Source organism: Mauremys reevesii, linkage group 9 (genome assembly GCF_016161935.1).
Source record: "Mauremys reevesii isolate NIE-2019 linkage group 9, ASM1616193v1, whole genome shotgun sequence".
In the NCBI taxonomy this organism is placed as follows: Eukaryota; Metazoa; Chordata; order Testudines; family Geoemydidae; genus Mauremys; species Mauremys reevesii.
Genome location: NC_052631.1, coordinates 6472744 through 6493843, shown reverse-complemented (window position 1 = coordinate 6493843; position 21100 = coordinate 6472744). Strand labels below are relative to the sequence as shown.

The 21100-nt window shown below is 43.5% G+C and overlaps 1 protein-coding gene and 1 long non-coding RNA gene across 8 annotated transcripts in view; one reads left to right on the top strand and one right to left on the bottom strand.

Moving 5' to 3' along the window:
* The window catches only part of DIS3L2 (DIS3 like 3'-5' exoribonuclease 2), a 267821-nt gene that overhangs the window by 146797 nt on the left and 99924 nt on the right, over positions 1 to 21100 (bottom strand). For all 7 annotated transcript variants that reach the window (XM_039488736.1, XM_039488735.1, XM_039488731.1 and 4 more), the window contains 2 exons: positions 5094 to 5197; positions 3725 to 3972 (listed from right to left, as the gene is read on the bottom strand). In XM_039488736.1, coding sequence (XP_039344670.1) covers positions 3725 to 3972; positions 5094 to 5197 — 352 coding nt within the window. The remainder of the gene's footprint in view (positions 1 to 3724; positions 3973 to 5093; positions 5198 to 21100) is intronic.
* Positions 654 to 8625, top strand: LOC120372042. The gene is made up of 5 exons (XR_005584711.1): positions 654 to 823; positions 1037 to 1163; positions 2601 to 2735; positions 5877 to 5951; positions 7948 to 8625. It is a non-coding gene; the product is annotated as an uncharacterized LOC120372042 (long non-coding RNA).

Sequence of the window (21100 nt, the reverse complement as noted above, 5' to 3'; positions counted from 1 at the left end):
ATGGCCTGGGTGCACAGATCTTTCTCTATTACTCTCCTGAATCACAGGGACCAAAACTAAAGGACTTGGCCAGTACAGGACAGACTATTTCAAAAGCTTTGGTTTGTCCACTTCAGATGACTCTGGGGAGACTGTTCAGACTATTGCATGGACCTATGGACTACAGTACTCCATTACCATAACACATGGCCACATCTTGAGTTTTGCTGTTATTGGAGACATTTTGGAACCTGGTCATAGCCTTAGTTTATCAAACTTCTCCCATGGTTGGAAAGTCCCTCTACTTGGGGCCATGTCTACATTACCACTTATATCGGGAAAACGTATGTTGCTCAGGGGAGTGAAAAAAACCACCCCTCTGAGTGACATAAGTGGTAATGTGCACAGCGCTATGTCGGCGGGAGAGCTTCTCCCACTCACATAGCTACTGCCGCTCGTAGCGGTAGTTTCATTCTGTCGAAGGGAGCGCTCTCGCCCGTCGGCGTAGAGCGGCTACGCGAGCCATCTCACAGCAGTGCAGCTGAATCAGTACAGCCGTGCTGCTGTAGGCTCGCTACTGTAGACATGGCCTGAGCCTCCTCTGCTCTGTGACTCTAATTGTGACATCATCAGTCTGCTTAATCCTGCATGAATAGGAAGAATGAACAGGCAAACACTGTTGCATTTCATCTTGTTGCCGGCATTGGGCTCCCTATGGCAATCTGGTCTTTTCTCTTCAATCTAAATACATTTGGATTTGAAAGAAATAAAAAAGAGTCTAGGAACTCAAAACACTACGCTGGCTTTAGAAGCAACTACAAGAAGTGAAAGGGCAGACTGCAAGGTTACATTTTATTTTAAATTCCATGACAACTATTGTCACTTGGACAGAGGAACATTTAAGACCTTGAATTATACAGAGAGTATCCTGGGACCAACATGGTGACAACATCACTGCATACCTGAATTATACAGTCATGTGGGCCCACGTGTCATTGTGTCTAAAAGCTAATGTAGATGAAGCCACTGCTTTAACATTTTACTTTGCTATTAATAGACTCACACCGCACCATACTGGGGCTGGGAGATAAGAGTTCACTTGGCCAGTCTCTAAGGAACAGACAGCAGCAGTGAGAAAGTGACAGGTCACAGACCGTGGCGAAGGTTCATTACCAACATTACAGGTACTGGCTTGGATCACAAGAACACAAGTACCCTAGAATATACCTGTATCTGACACTTGTCTCTCATCTCTCTGGAAAGGGAAAGGTTGGCTTAGAGGCTGGTTTGTTTTAACCACTGCTTGACGTAGAGAAAATTTAATGCCATTCCACTCCAGTAATATCACTCCAAATACTACTCTGTGGGAAAGGTATGTACCAGAGCAGAGCTGTGGGTATCCCTGTGCATCCCATGGATATCACCATCTCTGTATGTATCTGTATCCATTTTATCATAGTCTCTGCTTCCTTCTTTTTTTTCCTTTCTCCCTCCACCTGTTCCAAACAAAACAAAAACACTTCCAGCATGACAATGCGGCCTTCTTCAGAGGAGATAGACTCTCACCTTTGACCACCAGGTGGCACTCAAGAGTCACAAAAATGAACCCCCTCCCCAAACTTTCACCTCCAGGATGCTGCCAGGTTTTCCCCACAATGTGTAGCAACAAATCTCAAGGTGGCATTTGAACTTGGAGTGTTGAGCAGCAGCTCACAATGTTCTCTGCCAAGTCCCCTAGCTCACCCATCATTTTATGGGTCCAATGACACACACAGTCACCATGAAGAGAGAGAACATTTTGGAAACCTTGATGTTGCTCGTGAAGGATGGTGCATTTCAGAAATATCTCAGCTATACTTCCCAATGTGTAGTGGCCATTTTTTTTTTTAAAGCTCACTTGGGGATAAATGCGGGATGAGCTAAAGGAGAGTGTTGTACCGATGGGAGTTTGGCAACACCTACAGAAAGTTCCTTGTAGATTCCACGGGAGGAGAAAGAGATTTGCAGACCGGCTAAGACTGTTTTCCCATCAGGCAGGTGTGGTGCAGAAGGTAGAGATGAGACCTACTGGTTCCTCTTCAGTCTAGGTCCCCTCTAACATAGACCCTTAGCCATCCTTATCAGACCTTCTTACAAGGCTCCCTATAATTGTTAATCGAGGTGACTTGGGGGCACTTACAAATAAAAACATGAATCTTTTGATCACAGTCTACAATAGGTAGAACAAATTCTGGTCACCCATTGCAATTCTCATGTTCTATCATTGAGCACAGTACTGTGCCAGCCTCCACACACAAGCATAATGTTATAGATTAATTGAGCAAGAACTGAATTCAAGACGGACACATTTAGCTAACGATATTATTGCTTGCTTGATTCTGCAAGACCTCTGCCATTACTCTCTGGAGAGAGTCCACGAGACGGTCACATCTAATGGACTAATTTTCCTTTTTCTTTATAAGAATTAAGGTCAAAACATCACTATGGATCCAGTTTTAGCCAAAAGGGAAAAACAAGTGAATACCATATTTCCCGCCCCCTTCTATTCTCTCAATAATGATTTTTAAATATTGTCCATTTATGAAGTGATCTTCATTCAAAGATCTCAAAATTTTTTACAGAAAGATGGCTCCCCCCATGTTACCGATAGCGAAACAGACACGAGGGAGAGAAAGTGATATTCCTTGAGACAACAGAGCCCAGGCTGGAGTTGAGAACAAATCATAGGCTCTTAATTTTGTTCTCTGGCCTAACAGGTACATCGGGAAAGTGCACAAAGCCAAGTACATGATGAGTTGTTGTCACCTGCTAACCACAAAGACCCATTCTAACCAAAAATAACACCTCAGCCCCCTCCATGGTCCCTCTCCATTAATTTGGCAGGGTTATGCAGCCACATTTAGAAAAAGCCAGAAAACTACCAGGCCCTTTGGGGGCCTCTCACAGGTTTCTTTCTATTTCAGTGTTTAAACAAATGTATTTTGTTAAAGTTAAAATCAATCATCAAGATTTTACACGACCAGCTCCCCAGGGCTCTTACTGAAGTCATAGCGGAGTCCCAGAGGAAACCACTATGTACCAAGACAATCATGGAAAGTTTCTTCAGTTCGGTTTCCTGACAACACCCTTTACATCTTGGAAACTACTGAAGTAGCCAAATCAGGATGCACAATACTGCACATCAAAAGGACAGATAAGAGAAGCACTGATCGCCCAGTGAAAGAAAACATTAACGGAGCCTCAAGAATTCCCCCTGCACTGCTGAACAGAGCATCCTTCACGATAACGAGAAGCAGGAATAAAATGAAGATGGAGACTGAAATCTTCTGATGAAAAGGGCGGGGGAGAAAAGGAGCACATAGCATGGAAAGCCAGCGAGCGTAATGGTTAAGCCAGTCAGTTTCTCTGCTTAGCTACAGTTAGTTCCACAGCTCAGAATGCAAGCTCCTTGAGACAGATAACCTGTATTATATACTTGCCCTGTGAGGACCCTAGCACACTGCAGAGATTAGTTATTTATCTGGCAGCCCCAGAGGAAGCCAGAAATTTATATAGCCAAGGGCCATAATGTTTAACCAGCATGCAGCTATCCTGAGACATGGCAGGGGGGCACTCTGTAGATTACTAGCAGCAAGATATTTGTCTTGTGTCTCTAATGCGCTTGTAGCACATAACCAACTAAAGTCAAATTAGGAGTCCAGAAGAGAAACCTCTTTTTTCTCCAGATCTGCTAGTAGCCACATACCCTATTGCAAAGTTGCTGTCTTCCCTCCAATCCACAATCCGACAGATGAAGAGCGTACTGGAGTAGTCCTCAGGCCTGCTCACGAAGTCCGGAGGGCAGTCTGCCAAAGACACATAGGCTCTAGGCACTCGGTGGTCCACAGGTGAGAACATGGCACACTTCTTGAAGAGTTCACTGCTCTTGTCCGCCAGCAGTTTGATGAAGCCTGTAGCTGCTCTGGAATGCTTCTTCTCCAAGATACAGACCACCTAGAACAATCACAGGATTTCTACATTATCACCGTCAGAGAAACTTTCATTTCCTGTTAACAGAATAATGGTGAAAGGAAAGCACAGAGGCATAGCAGAACATCTTGGAAATTCCATCCCCCCCCCCTTTTTTTTTTAAACAGTGCCCATTTACAAAGTGATTTCCTGAGCCAAACAAAGCTTGCCATCTTGCTCACGGCAATGGTGGAACTGTGCGTCTCCCAAGCGTTCGCTCTTCAAGGCACTTTTTTTAATTATCGAACAAAACCAGACGAGAAGCGGCAGTACATTAGCCACAATGCACAAGTCACTTCTGTAAAATCTTCCACTTGTATACTCACCAGTCCAAAACCAGTGCCTCTGTGGATCCAGTGCTAACTACGGGAGAGGAAATGGCAGAATTTTTTTCCCTGTGCTTCTCCAGAGTTAGGGCTTTATACAAAATGGCTTAGATAATAATAATAAATTGCATCCCATTAAATGTCACTTTCCACAAATGCATTCATCCAGGGTATATTTTTTGTAGACCCATATAAATCACTGGATACAAGCAGAAATATTATCGCTAATTGTCTGGGTTTATTCAGAGCAATCCTTTTAGAAGGGCTGAAGATTCACCTCCTAGTGAAATCTGGACTGTAGGAATCACCATACTGGCTGAGATCAGAGGACAATCTAGTCCAGTAGCCAGAACCAGATGTTTCTGACACCCCTGCAGTAGGTGTGGGATAACCTGACCTCACATAGATCTCATCTCGTCTATTAATAGTTAGAAAGCACCTTAAACGTGAAGTTTAATATCCCTTCCAAAACCGTTATCATTAATTATGAGAACTCTCACTATTCTTGGTATCCATATAAATGTCCAATCCCTTTTTGAATGTTGCTAAGTCATTTTGTATAGTAAACAAATTCATTTTAAACCAGGGTAACTGGCAAAAATGGCACAGTACTCAAGCTTTTATCAGACTGTGAAGAAAATATTCCTGCACAGCGGAATCGAATTCAATGAACACTAGCAGAAGATTGCAGGGAGGCCAAAGGCAGGGCTATTTCAGAGCATAATGCTGTTCAAGCCCTTCTGACATGAAAGATAGATTGTTATTCCGATGAGATGTTACCTTTGCTGTCCTTTGAAGAAACTTCTCCTGAAGAAGCCTTGCATTGTTCACCTTGGAGACATCTTGCTTCGCACCTTGTGCACAACCACTCTCTGCATCCTTCACTATATGAAACAGAGAGAGAGGTTACTTTAGTACGTCTTCCATCATCAGTTTGCTTTAGTCTTTTGCTGTCAATTCTAATCCAAACTTCAAGTACAAGTTTTAACTGAAGGGAATAAATTTGACTGAATGTCAAAATACCCCAGCAATAAATGTCATGTAATATTTCTCCAGGCCACAATGAAGAACAGATATATGTTCACTTATTGTGCACATCTGCAAAACAAAGTCAAAATAAACCCAAATTTTACAAGTACATCTATACCAGCCATAATAAACAAAATAGTGGAAAACACATTCTATTTATTAAACTTAAAAAAAAAAAACTGCTTGAATTTCCTGGCTTTTCTTAGTTGGTGTCATTAACTTAACATTATATAAATAGTCCTTTAAGTACTTACATTCATTTAATATTTAATTTCCTTTGAAAAACCGTATGCAGAGTTATAAAATACATATTTATCCTAAAAGAACGAGGAATACTTGTGGCACCTTAGAGACTAACAAATTTATTTGGGCATAAGCTTTCGTGGGCTAAAAAGAAATTGAAACCACATCTCACTAGTTGATGCTCTTTGGCCACAGACATGGGGTATTAAAAAGCCTTGAGAAAAGTAATCGCTTCGCTTCATATGACCAATAGCCACTTACTACTTTTTTCCTGTTAATTTTCTTCACCAGATACCAGGAATCTTTAAGCCAATTGCCAACCAAATTTTAGTTTTGAGTTTCACAACATGCAAGTATCCATCACAGGTAAGAGGCACATGTTAGTGCGTCTGGTATTTACAAACGGCTAGTGCAATCTTTAATTTGGTAAACATAAACACAACCTTTATTGTATAACTAGGGGAGGAGAAACTCCTCATTTTTCCCCTGGTGTTGAAACTCCCATCTACTTATGACATGTTCACTTAACATAGGATCCGGATTGTCCTGGAGAATATTGTTTTCCAAAAAGGACCAGCCCACTGGCTGCGAGTTTAAGGGAAAGTAACTGTCATGTAGTTGCTGAACCGACGAGGGGGGATGCCATTTTAGATCTGATTTTGGTGAGTAACGAGGACCTTGTTGAGAAAATAGTTGTAGGGGACAACCTTGGCTCGAGTGATCATGAGCTAATTCGTTTCAAAATAAATGGAAGGATAAACAAAATTGCATCTGAGACTAAGGTTTACGATTTCAAAAGGGCTAACTTTACTAAATTAAGGCGACTAGTTAGGGAAGTGGATTGGACTAACATATTTAGGGATCTAAAGGTGGAAGACGCCTGGGGTTACTTCAGGTTGAAGTTGCAGGAGCTGTCAGAGGCCTGTATCCCGAGAAAGGGAAAACAGTTCGTAGGTAGCAGTTTTAGACCGAGATGGATGAGCAAGCGTCTCAGAGGGGTGATCTGTCGGGTTGGAGGGGGGTTACCAGTGGAGTTCCTCAAGGTTCGGTTTTGGGTCCGATTTTATTTAATCTATTTATCGCTGACCTCGGAACCAAAAGTAGGAGTGGGCTGATAAAGTTTGCGGATGACACCAAGTTGCGAGGTATTGCCAATTCGGAAAAGGATCGGGATATCCTCCAGGGAGATTTGGATGACTTTGTAAACTGGAGTATTAGTAACAGGATGAAATTCAATAATGAGAAGTGTAAGGTTATGCATTTAGGGATGACTAACAAGAATTTTAGTTATAAGCTGGGGACGCACCAGTTGGAAGTAACGGAGAAGGAGAAGGACCTAGGAATCCTGGTTGATCGTAGGATGACTATGAGTAGGCAATGTGATGTGGCCGTTAAAAAAACTAATGCGGTCTTGGGATGCATTAGGCGAGGTATTTCTAGTAGAGATAAGGAGGTGCTAGTCCTGTTATATAAGGCGTTGGTGAGACCTCATTTGGAGTAGTGTGTGCAGTTTTGGTCTCCCATGTTTAAGAAGGATGAATTCAAACTGGAATGGGTACAAAGAAGGGCCACTAGAATGATCCGAGGAACGGAAAGCCTGTCATATGAAAGGAGACTTGAGGAGCTCGGTTTGTTTTCCTTAACCAAAAGAAGGATAAGAGGAGATATGATTGCACTCTTTAAATATATCAGAGGGATAAATACCAGGGAAGGAGAGGAATTATTTCAGCTCAGTGCTAATGTGGACACGAGGACAAACGGATATAAATTGTCAGTCAGGAAATTTAGGCTTGAAATTAGACGAAGGTTTCTAACCATCAGAGGAGTGCAATTCTGGAACAGCCTACTGAGGGAAACAGTGGGGGCGAAGGACCTCCATGACTTTAAGATTAAGCTGGATAAGTTTATGGAGGGGATGGTATGATAGGATAACGGGTTTAGTCAATAGGTCAATAACGTGCCACACTGGTAATTAGTACAAAGGGTCAATGTTGGGATATTGTTAGCCTTTTCCAGAGGGTCTGGCTGGAGAGTCTTGCCCACATGCTCGGGGTTCAGCTGATCGCCATATTTGGGGTCGGGAAGGAATTTTCCTCCAGGGTAGATTGGCAGTGGCCCTGGAGGTTTTTCGCCTTCCTCCAAAGCATGGGGCAGGGGTCGCTTGCTGGTGGATTATCTGCTACTTGAAGTCTTTAAATCATGATTTGGAGCATTCAACAGCAGAGTCAAGGGAGAGAATTAGTTCAGGAGTGGGTGGATCGGCTTATGTGGCCTGCATCTTGCAGGAGGTCAGACTAGATGATCATAATGGTCCCTTCTGATCTTGAATTCTATGATTCTATGATTGGTCTTTTCTTAAAAGGAACAAGAGAAAGATACAAAGTAATATATGATTGAAGAATGTGTTCCGCAGGATGCCAAAAATGCTCATATGCAGACTAGAAAGACTCCAGGGCAGAATTTTTAAAGCAGCGATACAGGCCCACACAAGACGCCCATCTGTCCAACAAGGCTCCCACCAATGGAACTTGCTGGTGACACGATGTATGAATGGTGAGCCGTCTCAGACTGGGAAAGGCTGCAGCTGCCAGGAGTACAGAGAAGTCAGTCAGCTCCACGTGAGTGAAATCAGCCTCAGAACTCAGAGCTAATGTGGAACACAGAGGACTGCCCTTATGTTTACAGACAGTTCTGTAAGTAACTGCTGTGCACTGCCATCCAAAGGGTACATTCACAGATGGGCAAACTTCCATACATGGAACATTTTGCCGTTAGGCAAGAGTATACTAGCAGTCACTTGGCAGCAACTGCTATCCCTATATTGATGCACCCATTTTCATAACTTTTCCCCAAAAACTGCCTTTTGGGATGAAGTTCTTCAGACTTATGCTCTGCCCAATGGTGAATTTTTAAGAAGAGTTTGAGCAAAGAGGAATTTTTATGAAGAGTTTGTGAAAGGAAGAAGGGGAAAGGGGTTAAAAAAATCCCTCTCCTTTTTAAAAATGTAACCCCCTTTTCCTCCCAGATCATCAGACCTTAAATTGACCCATCAATAGTATTCTGTGAAGGGTAAATCACAATGGATGTCATGTTGACAAACAGTTTGAAAAAACTGCTTGGATAATAAACGATTTTAAAATAGGAGAATACTGTGGTGTTGCCTTATATGTTAATAATGTGCACACTTGGACTGAGGTGGAGATGGACATGGGAGACAGCAGTGTTGAGAGTCTCTGGGTTAGGCTAAAAGGGGTAAAAAACAAGGGTGATGTCATGCGAGGAGTCTACTACAGGCCACCTAACCAGGTGGAAGAGGTGGATGAGGCTTTTTTTAAACAACTAACAAAATCATCCAAAGCCCAAGATTTGGTGGTGATGGGGGACTTCAACTACCCAGATATATGTTGGGAAAATAACACAGCAGGGCACAGACTATCCAGTAAGTTCTTGGACTGCATTGCAGACAACTTTTTATTTCAGAAAGTTGAAAAAGCTACTGGGGGGGAAGCTGTTTTAGATTTGATTTTAACAAATAGGGAGGAATTTGAAAGTGGAAGGTAGCTTGGGTGAAAGTGAACATGAAATCATAGAGTTCACAATTCTAAGGAAGGGTAGAAGGGAGTACAGCAAAATAGAGACAATGGATTTCAGGAAGGCGGATTTTGGTAAGCTCAGAGAGCTGATAGGTAAGGTCCCATGGGAATCAAGACTGAGGGGAAAAACAACTGAGGAGAGTTGGCAGTTTTTCAAAGGGACACTATTAAGGGCCCAAAAGCAAGCTATTCTGCTGGGTAGGAAAGATAGAAAATGTGGCAAAAGACCAGCTTGGCTTAACCACAAGATCTTGCATGATCTAAAAAATAAAAAGGAGTATCATAAAAAATGGAAACTAGGACAAATTACAAAGGATGAATATAGTCAAACAACACAGGAATGCAGGGGCAAGATTAGAAAGGCAAAGGCACAAAATGAGTTCAAACTAGCTACAAGAATAAAGGGAAACAAGACGACTTTTTAATCAATACATTAGAAGCAAGAGGAAGACCAAGGACAGGGTAGGCCCACTGCTCAGTGAGGAGGGAGAAACAGTAACAGGAAACTTGGAAATGGCAGAGATGCTCAATGACTTCTTTGTTTCGGTCTTCCCCGAGAAGTCTGAAGGAATGCCTAACGTAGTGAATGCCAATAGGAAGGGGGTAGGTTTGGAAGATAAAATAAAAAAAGAACAAGTTAAAAATCACTTAGAAAAGTTAGATGCCTGCAAGTCACCAGGGCCTGATGAAATGCATCCTAGAATACTTAAGGAGCTAATAGAGGAGGTATCTGAGCCTCTAGCTATTATCTTTGGAAAATCATGGGAGACAGGAGAGATTCCAGGAGACTGGAAAAGGGCAAATCTAGTGCCCATCTATAAAAAGGGAAATAAAAAGGAAACTACAGACCAGTTAGTTTAACTTCTGTGCCAGGGAAGATAATGGAGCAAGTAAGTAGGAAATCATCTGCAAACACTTGGAAGGTGGTAAGGTGATAGGGAATAGCCAGCATGGATTTGTAAAGAACAAATCATGTCAAACCAATCTGATAGCTTTCTTTGATAGGATAACGAGTCTTGTGAATAAGGGAGAAGCGGTGGATGTGGTAGACCTAGACTTTAGTAAGGCATTTGATAAAGGTCTCGCATTATATTCTTATCAATAAACTAGGCAAATACAACTTAGATGGGGCTACTATAAGGTGGGTAAAGAGCTGGTAGTTATTAATGGTTCTGGTTCCAGGGGTCTGTGGAGGGCATACAATGTTCAATAGGTTCTGGTCTGTTTTTTCACAATTAGTATGTTTATTAAGTTTTCAACTTTTGGAGATGAAAAGGTGAATTCATTCATTCTGGATTTATATTCAAATTTGACTGGGAGACATTGGGAGGGATTGATGGGATTCAAAGGATAGGAAAACAAATCAAAAAGACAGGATTAAATTTAATAAAAAACAAGGAGGACAACACCAGAAAAATGGGAAGAGGTTGAAAACAATCAAGGAGTAACATACAGAATAGAAGAAGAGGGGGGGAAGGGAGTAAAAAGAAAAATGTGAAGGTGGGAACAAATGTAAAAAAAAAAACAGAATCTGGACATGATCTAATTCTGGATGCACAAACAAGGTGTGAGAAAAAAGACAGAAGAAGTCATTGTTCAGAACTCACTCAACTGCTCAGGCCTCAAACAGAATATGGTGTGTTTTTCTGAAGAAAGATGTGAAGTCAAAGAGAATGGAGAGATTGGAGAAGAAAGTGAGAAGATTAAAGGTCTAGAGGACAGAAGCTAAGAAGGAAGGCTGAAAAGAGAAGGGTTTGTTTAGTTTGGAAAGAGAAAAGTTTAGCCTGGAAGAATGAAGACTGCTTACACCAAATAAAAGCAGCTTTTAAAGAAATTTTACGCTGCACCCGTCTGACAAGAATTTATACCTATGGATATAAATAAACATCGATATACTGATATCTGTACTTAGAAATAAGGGGGAGTCGCCTCGAGGAGTCAATGTTACCGCGATTTTAGGGAGTGTTGCCGGGAAATCGGTAGGCTATGGCGTACAGAGTAGGCCGCTCACCAGTATCCAGTGTATTCCTGAACTGGCCTCTGGAAAGCCATCTGCCAGGTAAACAGGAAAATTTGAGAGAACTTTTGAATTGCATTTCCTGTTTGGCCAGCATGGAGCTCAGATGCACAGAGTCATCAACAGCAGGTAGCACAGCAGCAATCTCAGCAGCAAGAAGCAAGCATCGAGCATCCAGAATATGCAGAAGCAGAGCATGCTGCACGAAGAGGTACTGGATCTGATGGCTGTATGGGGAGAGGAAAAACTAGAAGAACTCCGCTCCAAAACAGGAAAAAAAAAGAGTGATGCAAAAATTAGAAAGCCCAAATGCAGAAGCAGACCAAAAAAACCAAGACAGTAAGATGCAAGACCAAAACCAGGGAAGCACCACAAAAGTCCGGGCAAAGCAAAAGGCAGGTGCAGGCCCCAAAAAAAAGGCCAAAACAGGGCGCAGGGTGCAGCTGCCACCCCCCACACTAAACCCCGCCCTGGAGTGGAGGAGGAGGGAGCTTGGGGGGAGGAGGATGGGGTGATCTCTGAGGGGGGGAGGTGGGGCAGGAAGGCTGAGAGGAAGCTGGGAGGGAGGAAGCAGAGAGCCCCAAGCCACTCTGCCCCTTACAGACAGCCCAGCCCTCACTGCAGCAGAACAGCTCTGAGCCCACTCTCCCCCAGCCTCCCTCCCACAGAAGCGCTTTTATAAATAATGGTTGTTAAAGGAGCTGTATTTTTATGATTAATAAAAGTAAGAATTGGTTTTGTTAAGACAGTTTTTTAATGATTATACTGGCTGGAGGAAGGGAAGGGCATTGTGGGCCAAGTCTGTTAGGATGTCTGGGGACATCTCATGTCAGTCTCCAGACATCTCTCAAAAGCCTCTCTTGGAGTGGGCGGCGGCTTTCCCTCCACCTCCATGGTAGGACACTTGACCACGCCTTGCACATAGTGGTACCTCTGGGTATCATTATATGCAAGTGTAGCTGAGTATGGTCCCGTGATTGCTGGCGAGAACAGTATGGTCGTTGTCTGCTGCAGCATCCCGCTCGAGAGCAAGCAACATCATGACTGGTATCTTGAAAGTGAAATACAGATCTTGGGCTTAGGGACAGAGATATTTAAGTAAGAAGGGCTGTTTTAAAAAAGTAAAGAAGCCCTGTTCTAAAGCTGGGGGGAAGGGGGGCTGAGGGCTTCAGCTTTTCTTTTGTTTGGGGCCAGCAGGTGAGCTTTCCGCTTGCTAGTTAGTGGGGCAGGGGGTGTGTAGCAGTGAGGGTCAGTGGTGGGGGGTGTGGGTGGGGGCTGGGGGGTGGGTCAAGAAGGGGCACTCAGGAAAGGGGGGGTGTTTACACAGGACGCTAACAGTTGGCTTTGGGAAGTGGCTTTTTGGGCTGAGGGCTTTGGAAGAAAGAAGGCTGCAATGAATGATGGCCGCATGGGGAAGACAGGGGCAAAGAAGCCCGGGTCAAGCAGAATTCTGTGCAAAATGATCTGTAACACAATGCAAGCACTAACAAAAAATGAATGCTTGTAGTGAAAAAAACATGTAATATGCACAGTGAAGAGATATGTTTGTTTAGGAGAATGAATCTTTTTAAAAAATGTATCTTGTTTTTCTTTTCCCTTTTTTCTTCTTTTTTCATTCCTCTCTCCCCTTCCCAATTTTCTCTACTCTCTCCCTCTCACCTCTTAAGCCTATCTCAGATAAGACAAAGAAAAAAAGCCGAGAAGAAAAAAAATCCAAAGAAAATGAATGAGTTTGGAAAGGTGAAGATGGAAGAAGGTGAAAGAGGAGGTGGGAAGGATGAAGTGGATGCCAGAGGACGAGGGGGACAGGAGTGAGGAGGAGGACAGAGGAGGGAGGACAGAGGAGAGGAGGAGGAGGAGAGGAGGATGAAGAGAGAGGTGAGGTGGGGAGCAGGAGAGGTGGGATGCTGCTATCAGAGAGACATGCAGGTGGCAGCAGGATCACATGCGGTGGGCAGATCAGCAGGATCAGCTCGGACGCCTGCAGCTCCCTGTTCCAGCCTCACCTCAGCGGAGAGAAGCCAGCAGCCCTGGGGCCCACCCCACCCTGCCCACCCCCCCCCCCAGGACCAACCAAAAGGCCTCTCATTATTATAAAACAAAATTATCCTTATTATTTAATACCTTCTTTACCTCCCTATTCCCTTCCCCCCCTACCCAGATTCTCCTCTTCCCACCTCTCTTTTTTTATAATTAAGTAATAAAGGATTTATTTTTTTAAACAAAGGATACTTTTTTTTTTAAGTAAGCTGTGATCGAAGGGGGTGGTGAAAGGGGGGGGTCAATGGGGAAGGAGGTTCATCAAGGAGAAGGGGACACAACCAGACTGTACAGACTGGTGCAGTCCAAGAAAGCTTCCTTCAAAGCTTCAAACTGGACTTTGCCCTCCTGGTGTGCTCTTCTGGCTCTGGTGTGTGGCTGTGTGTTATTTGCCCAGCCTCTGTGTTGCCCAGCCCCAGCCCCAGGTGATCTCAGCAGCCCCTCCCCAGCACACTGTGCCACCCCCAGCATAAAGCACACCACTGACACTGGGAGAGCTGGTGAGTACATTGGTGTCAGCAAGGTCAGAGCGTGTGCCAAGCTGGTCAAAGCGATCCTGCACTCATTCCCAGCGCATTCTGCACTTGCTCAGCCTTTAGTTGAACTGTCTGTTGCTCTACCCTGCCTTGCCTGTCTGCCGCTGGGCATGGGCAGCTTCATAAGCCATGGCATCAAGACAGGCACTTCAACAAAAGTGACAACATCCCCCTGCTCTTATTTTCTGGTTACTGAGTCTATTCCTAAACAATTCCTGAAGCCGTTGTGAGGTCATGAACCCTTCCCGTCCATCCCTGAAGACCCATCCCACGTCCCCGTGTTCCGCCACAGTCCTTTGGATCGCGGTGAAACACCATGGAAACCACTTGTGTGTTGCACCGTGGTGGTTGGTGTGGTGGTGCAAAGTGAGTGGTGCCCTGCCCATCGCCATCCCATGGAGGGAGGTACCATCTATCTATCGCCCCAAGCCATCCCATTGCATCCAACAGTTTCAACCTTCCACAGCACTTCCCTGCAGAGCAGCTGCTTCTGCAGCAGCTTTGCTTTTTGCTTTTGCCTCACCTAGCCTCCAGCCAGATTACCCCACTCCAAATTGATTACGACTGACCGGTAGCTGTCTGGCAGCTTCAAGCTCTTTCATTGCCCACCTCTGCTTCTCATCAACTCTTCTCTGGGCTTCTGGCTTCTTCTGGCAAGTATCTGGGCAGGGAAAAGCCCATCAAAAGTTCAAAAAAGCCCAAAAGTCATGCAAAGTTTGCAGCCACTGGGAAATGCCACACACCTGCAACATGCCACGTCCCCACCAGTCTGTGCTGTTTCAATGGGCCCAAAATGGCCCATCAATGGTGCCCCCCCTCCCCCCAGCCACCAGGAACTCGTGCCCGCCCGGGCTTCATTGTCCTGTCTGTGTCGCATGTCCATGTCTCTTCGCCGCAGCGCTGCCCGCGCCGCGCCCCCCGCCGCAGGTCCCGGGCAGGCATTGCACATTGAGTGCGAATGCGATGCACGAGGGTTTAAAAACTTGCTGTTTTGCTGAGCTGCAGGGTCCATGCGCATGCTTGCTATGCTTGCTGTCTCACCAGTCCAAAAAAAAAAAAAGAAAAAGGTTGGTTGTCTGCGCTGCTGCTGAGAGGGGAGAGAGGAGCCAGGTAAAGCCACTTTTTTTTGTTTTTTTTCCCCATCAGGCACAACTGATCTCAACTCCCCAATGGGCGGGGGGAGGGAGGAATGGGAGGATGGCTAGCACAGCAACGCTCCACAGAAATCAGCGCTAGCGCTCGTACATGGACCACCCGCCGAATTAATTGGTGTGGTGTGTGCTGGCACTCGACTTTATACAATTTTAAAAAAAAAATTTTTAAAAAATCGAAAAAAATCGAAGTGTAATGGAGTCCTGAGGAGAGAGGACATGACAGCAGTTTTCAGGTATTTATCATTTTATCATAGCCTTAATCAAGGTCAGAAAAGACCATTATGATCATTCATGATGTCTGACCTCCCGAGGCTGCACCCACCCCACCAAACCACCCACCCACAAAACCCCCAAAACCTGTCTCTACCTCCATTAAAGACTTCAAAGTGGTGCAGAGAATCTTCAGCAAGACCCATGCCCCACGTTGCAGGAAGGGCGAACCCCAGGGCCCTCAGCAATCTCTGCCTGGAGGAAAAAATTCCTCCCTCCCCAAATATGGCAAATCAGCGAAACCCTGAGCATGGAGCAGACTCTCCAGAGCCAGACACCCAGAAAAGAATTCATCTGCTGCAGTACAGATCCCCCCCCCCTCTAACACATCCATCACAAGCCATTGGGCATATTTACCGCTAGTAGTCAAAGATGAGTTAATTGCCAAAATTAGACCATCCCATCATACCTTTCCCTCCATAAACTTATCAAGCTTATTCTTGAAGCCAGATATGTCTTTTGCCCCCACTATTCCCCTTGGAAGGCTGTTCCAGGACTTCACTCCTCTGATGGTTATTTTACATGTTCCGTTATGTTTAAGGTGGTTAATGAGAGTTTTGATCTCTCTGGAGAGAACAGGATTGGGTAGACGTTAGATACATGATTCTGAACCTACTAGAGTTCCCAGACTTCACATCAAATGTTTGATTTGTTTATGCCCATGTGAAACAATCTGCCGAAAAGCAATCACAAACCACCAAGTGGAGATGCTTTAATATCCACACGGCCTTCCAATGGCCCATGTTTTAGGTTGACTCTTAGGTTGCATAATAATATCTCAGATTTCCTTCACAAGTTCCCAAATGTTACAACATAACATTGTTGTCTAACAAAATACACTGCAACACATAGTACATGATGTGGCATTAACAAGGGCCTCTTTTGTATACAGGGCTTGCTTGGTTTTAAATAAATCTGCCGCTTCTCTGAGCTACAGAAGCAGGAGATGAGCCATTCTGTTGTCTGGTTAATAATGTTTTCGTACTGGCCAATTTAACAGCTAATCTTTGTAAAACTCTGGGCAGTCCCTACGCAGCTGTATTTGCATATTTTAGTCAAGTCTCGCTATTAAATCATACTTTGCATCAACAGCTTAGCTGTCAAGTACAAACAGCAACTCGCTCCAGTATTATGCAAATGAAGCCCATGGATAAACACACACAATGCTCTGGCACTCTGCCAATGGCTCATGCTTATTTGAGTTCTAGGGAGGTTTATACCACCACAGATCCTGGCACAAGTACCCTTTGTCTCAGACTACTTCGCAGAGCGGTGTGGAATGGCCAAGAACTGTGTTCTCAGGGCTTGTGTGTCGCGTTCTATAGTAGGGTTGTGTTGTGAAAGGCCAACTGGTACATCCTCACTCCCCTCTGCCTTTAATTACCAGAGCCTTTTCGATGTAGTCTTCGAATAGCTAAGACCTCCAGGGATCATGGGGACTTTCCTCCACTGCAAATTTCTTCTACCATCTGCCTCGCAAAACAACTCTACATTTCAACCCTCATTGCATGTGTCTACACTACAAAAAATCGTACCCTTTTTCAGCAACAGTGCAGCTGCTCAGAGTAGGTTTTCAAGACACAACGGTAAAGACAGCCGAGGTTGGTTTTCACTAATGCTTTCTTAAAAGGGTGTCATAAGGAGGAGGGATAAAACTTGGTCATCTTAGCCTCTAAAGACAGAACAAGAAGCAATGGGCTTAAACCGCAGCAAGGGAGGTTTAGGTTTGACATTAGGAAAAAGTTCCTAACTGTTAGGATGGTTAAACACTGGAATAAACTGCCTAGGGAGGTTGCAGAATCTCCATCTCTAGGATGGTCTAGACAGTATTTGGTCCTGCCATGAGTTCAGGGGACTGGACTCGATGACCTCTCGAGGTCCCTTCCAGCCCTACAATCTATGAATCTATACCTGAAAGGCATACTTGCTAGTGGGGGTGATGCTTCTCAAACAGGAGATGGGAACATGGTGCCCTGGGGCTCTTGGATAAAATGAGCAAAAGATGCAGGCTTTTCTAAGTGAACCTCCTAGCAGGAGCTGGCCAATGTGAGGCAGAAGAAGGCTGCTGCCAAAAGGATCACACCAAATGGACTAAAGGACAACAGTGACAAAGACACGTGCACAAAGGTACCCCACGGAGATGGCCAAAGTGGCAAACCTCTAGCCACTTTGGATGAAGTAGTATTATCCTCTGAGGCAGAGTGGATGTCACAGATCTGAAATCCACCTGGCTGAGGTGTCAGATCCCAGGCTTCTGCACTAAAAAGATGCCTTTGTGCTGAAGAAAGGAGAGACGCAACGAGAGGGCTAGAACTGCCAGGATCCAAGGAGGACCTTGCACAGAAGTTCTGCTGTAGGCAGCTTAGTCACAGACATGTGAACTGGCATTCGGTCTGTTCTAAAAGCCCCTTTCGGCTCCATTGGCACCAGGCCGTGTTCATTTGGCCCTACTGGGAAATGCTGTACTAAAGGGGCCAGAGTTTGGTGCAGAGGTGAGCACCCACACACATGGGGGAACTACAGAGGCCATTCTCAAAGGAGAGAAAAGATCTGAAAGAAGGTGGCTTTTGCACAAAGGGGCGGGGGTGGGAAGAAGCTCTTTGCCTTATGGCAAACCAAAACTGAATTATTCTGACCCATTTACTATAGTGGTTATCCAATGGCCATTCAATATTTCCACCCTCTGAAATGTCATGTTTTCTGAGAAAGATTTACTATGTTAGCTTGGGCAATACTTCATAAGCTTATCTTACAGTGAAAACACACTTCGGCAGCAAGAACCCAGTCTAATTCTGTTATAATCCCCTTGTTTTCCTTTCAGTGATTATCTGACAAACCAAAATGGTAATAGCTTTACTTAAACAATTAGGCACTTACTGCACATCTCAAATTAGTTATGGTATTACCAGCAAATTAGATTCAGCACTTGTGGCATTCGTATCCTTCTCTAAAAGATCAGTTTGAATAGTTCTCATATGTAGTCAGATGTATCTGGCAACCATTCATGGTCTCACTTATTAAAAACAACCCCCCAAAATGTCCTCGTACAATCAGATTACCATGACACTAACAGGTGGCCAAAGCGGCTCTACAGCCATCAGACTAAAATTCTTATTAGTCGTGACAGATCCAAAATTACTTTCTCCAGGTACGCGCTGGTCACTATGGAAAACTGCAATTCCTTCCAGAAGGAATGCAATTAAAGATGCAATATCCACTTGCAAATGAAAATATATCTGTTTCAAATCTCAAAAATAACTGACTGGAAAAAAAAATTCTCCCTCACGGGATGAAAAGAAGAAACAATTACTGAATGCTTACTACTTCAGCTATAAAAATCTTAAAGAAAACGACCTAGCCCATTCCACATGGACTTGACTTTCCCGATTGTAGACACTACTGGCATCTATCCAGTTCCAAACACAGAATCTGGACTTCAGATCCAGGTGCTCCTATATGATACGGATTGGTTGGTACATGTGACTCAAGAGCAGGAAACGTTTGCTGTTTGCTAATGAAGTAATAGACTTTTCACTTCTCTGGTGTTTGTTTAATTGGGCAGCTTTAGGTACTTGATGTTTCTGTACCAGAACATCAGCAAAGTGACTTCAACAAGAATAAATCGGTTGTTAGTAGATTTAATCTCAAAGATGGTGCACCACTCTCAATAAGGAAGTGTTTTTCAAAGCTTTGTCTATACCAATATAAAGAGACATGTACTGTAAATAGGAAAATTCCATAAAAACTACACAAATATGTAGAGAATGGCAATTATGCACTTCGATAACAAAAACTGGAACAGTGATTCATTTTTAATGGACAATCAAAAGGAGCAGCAGCATGATTTAATAGTTAATATAGGGGACTAAAAGGGGGGATATTTGGATTCTGTAATCAGCATTCCTATGGCCTTCTCTGTGATACTGGAAACATCAAGTAACCCACAACATGCACTTCTATACAGCAGCGTGGATAAGGCAATTTCAATCATCAATTTTAATTAGCTTCTCCATTTGTACTTCAGTTATTTTCTAAAGAAAGGTGCATTCTCATTGGTAGATATGACCATTGAAACATGTTAACTTACAACTGAATAGAGATTTGGTACATCTTTTTGCTACCTAGAAGGGTGTACTATATACATTTATTTAAGCAATTATCTCTTAATATTTTCAGATTCTTATTAACTGTACATTTTAAGTATGTTAGAAAATGGTGAATGATATATTGTTTATTCACTAGATCGTTAACTTTTTGCTTATGATTTGTGTCACACTTCATTAGGCTGGTAATTGGAATTTAATTAAACACACAAAACAGCATATATAAAAATTGTTTTTATTAAGCAAAACAAGCCTTTAAATACAGTACACACCTGTTGTGCCAGATGTATAAAGCTTGACCTCCAAAGTTAGACGTTTTTCCCCTGATTCTTTCTTTACGTAGAAAAGCAGCCTTTAAGTCGAAGTTTTTTAAAGACTCATGGATTCGGCATATTTAGGTTTTATTTAAATGTTTTAAGAGACTATAATAAGTTCAGGCCTTAACAGATTTTGTATTCAATTCAGATTTCATTTTAAACAGGTTTATTTTTAAAAAGAAAAAAATCAATGTAACCAAAATTTAAAACTCAGATTTACTTTTTTTTTAATCAGTTTTCTTGATTTCACCCCCCCAAAAATCTGTTTTTATCCACCCTGCGATACAGTGCAACACAAGGATCAAATTGCTCATCAGATCCTGATTTGGGGGGTACTAATGAAGATTTTTAAATGGTGCATACACACGGCCCACTACCACAAAAAAATAAGAATTTTAAATGGCCACGTGCCTTCTGCAAGGCAGAACTCGACCCACACCCCTAGAGCCACAGCTTCTCTGAATACATGTGCAGATCCTGCTAGAGTGAATGGGAGCTGTGTACACATCTGAGAACAGCACCTGACTTCTCACGCTACGGTGTTGAAAGTCCAACGCTACGCTGAACGAGTCAGATGGTACTGCCCTAGACTAGATTTTATTCTACTTTTCAATAAGCCACAAAGAAGTCCTACTTCGGAAAGCCACACACAAGAAAAAGCATCTGAGTAAGCACTAGCCACATGCTTTGTATTCCATCTGTATAATACAAGATTATTTCTGAATTAAGGAGCATATTTAGCTCACTTCGACTGGACTTTCCAGTTAGCAGTTTTGAAATTTTTAATAATGGCTACAGCACAGAGTGTCCTACATCAGACTAATGGTCACTGTGTGAACATGCCCCCTTCTCTATGCGTGCAATGTACTGAGATAGCTCTGTTATTTAAATAGCAGGGCAGTTTCAAGCCAGACAGTATTCCCAAGGCGTTTCAGAATAGCTATTGTATACACTTTAAAAGCACCAGCAACTTCCTTCATGGTGTTTCCTTTAAGTTTACACTGGAGCAATCTCCCCCTGCGATAACCATTCATTGCTAATTCCTGAATGTGCTACACCCACATGGCCAACAGTACCAAAAACGTGTGAAGTTAGAAACTCGCAGGGTTAGAAAGACGACTTTTGAAGATCCAGAGGCAAGTACTTTATAGACAGCAGGGACATATCAATCAATACCCAATATCTACAAAAAGGCAGAGTAAAAAGCAATGGCAAAAGGTGTATACTACAGGTTTCCTTCCAAGTATAGGTCTGATAGGTGGTGACATATACCGTGGAGAGAGACAAAGGTCTCGATTTTCAAAGCCAAGTATGGGATTTCAATTTAAATGAATGGGAGTCATGACTAAATCCCCTACTCTGCTTTCGAAGTCTCAGCCAGAATGAGTACGGCTGCTTACCCACTGTCCATGGCTAGGAGAAAGTTGTGCACCAGGCCTCTCTCTGTGCTATATTCCTGTCTAAAGCCTGACTGAGAAGGTTCTA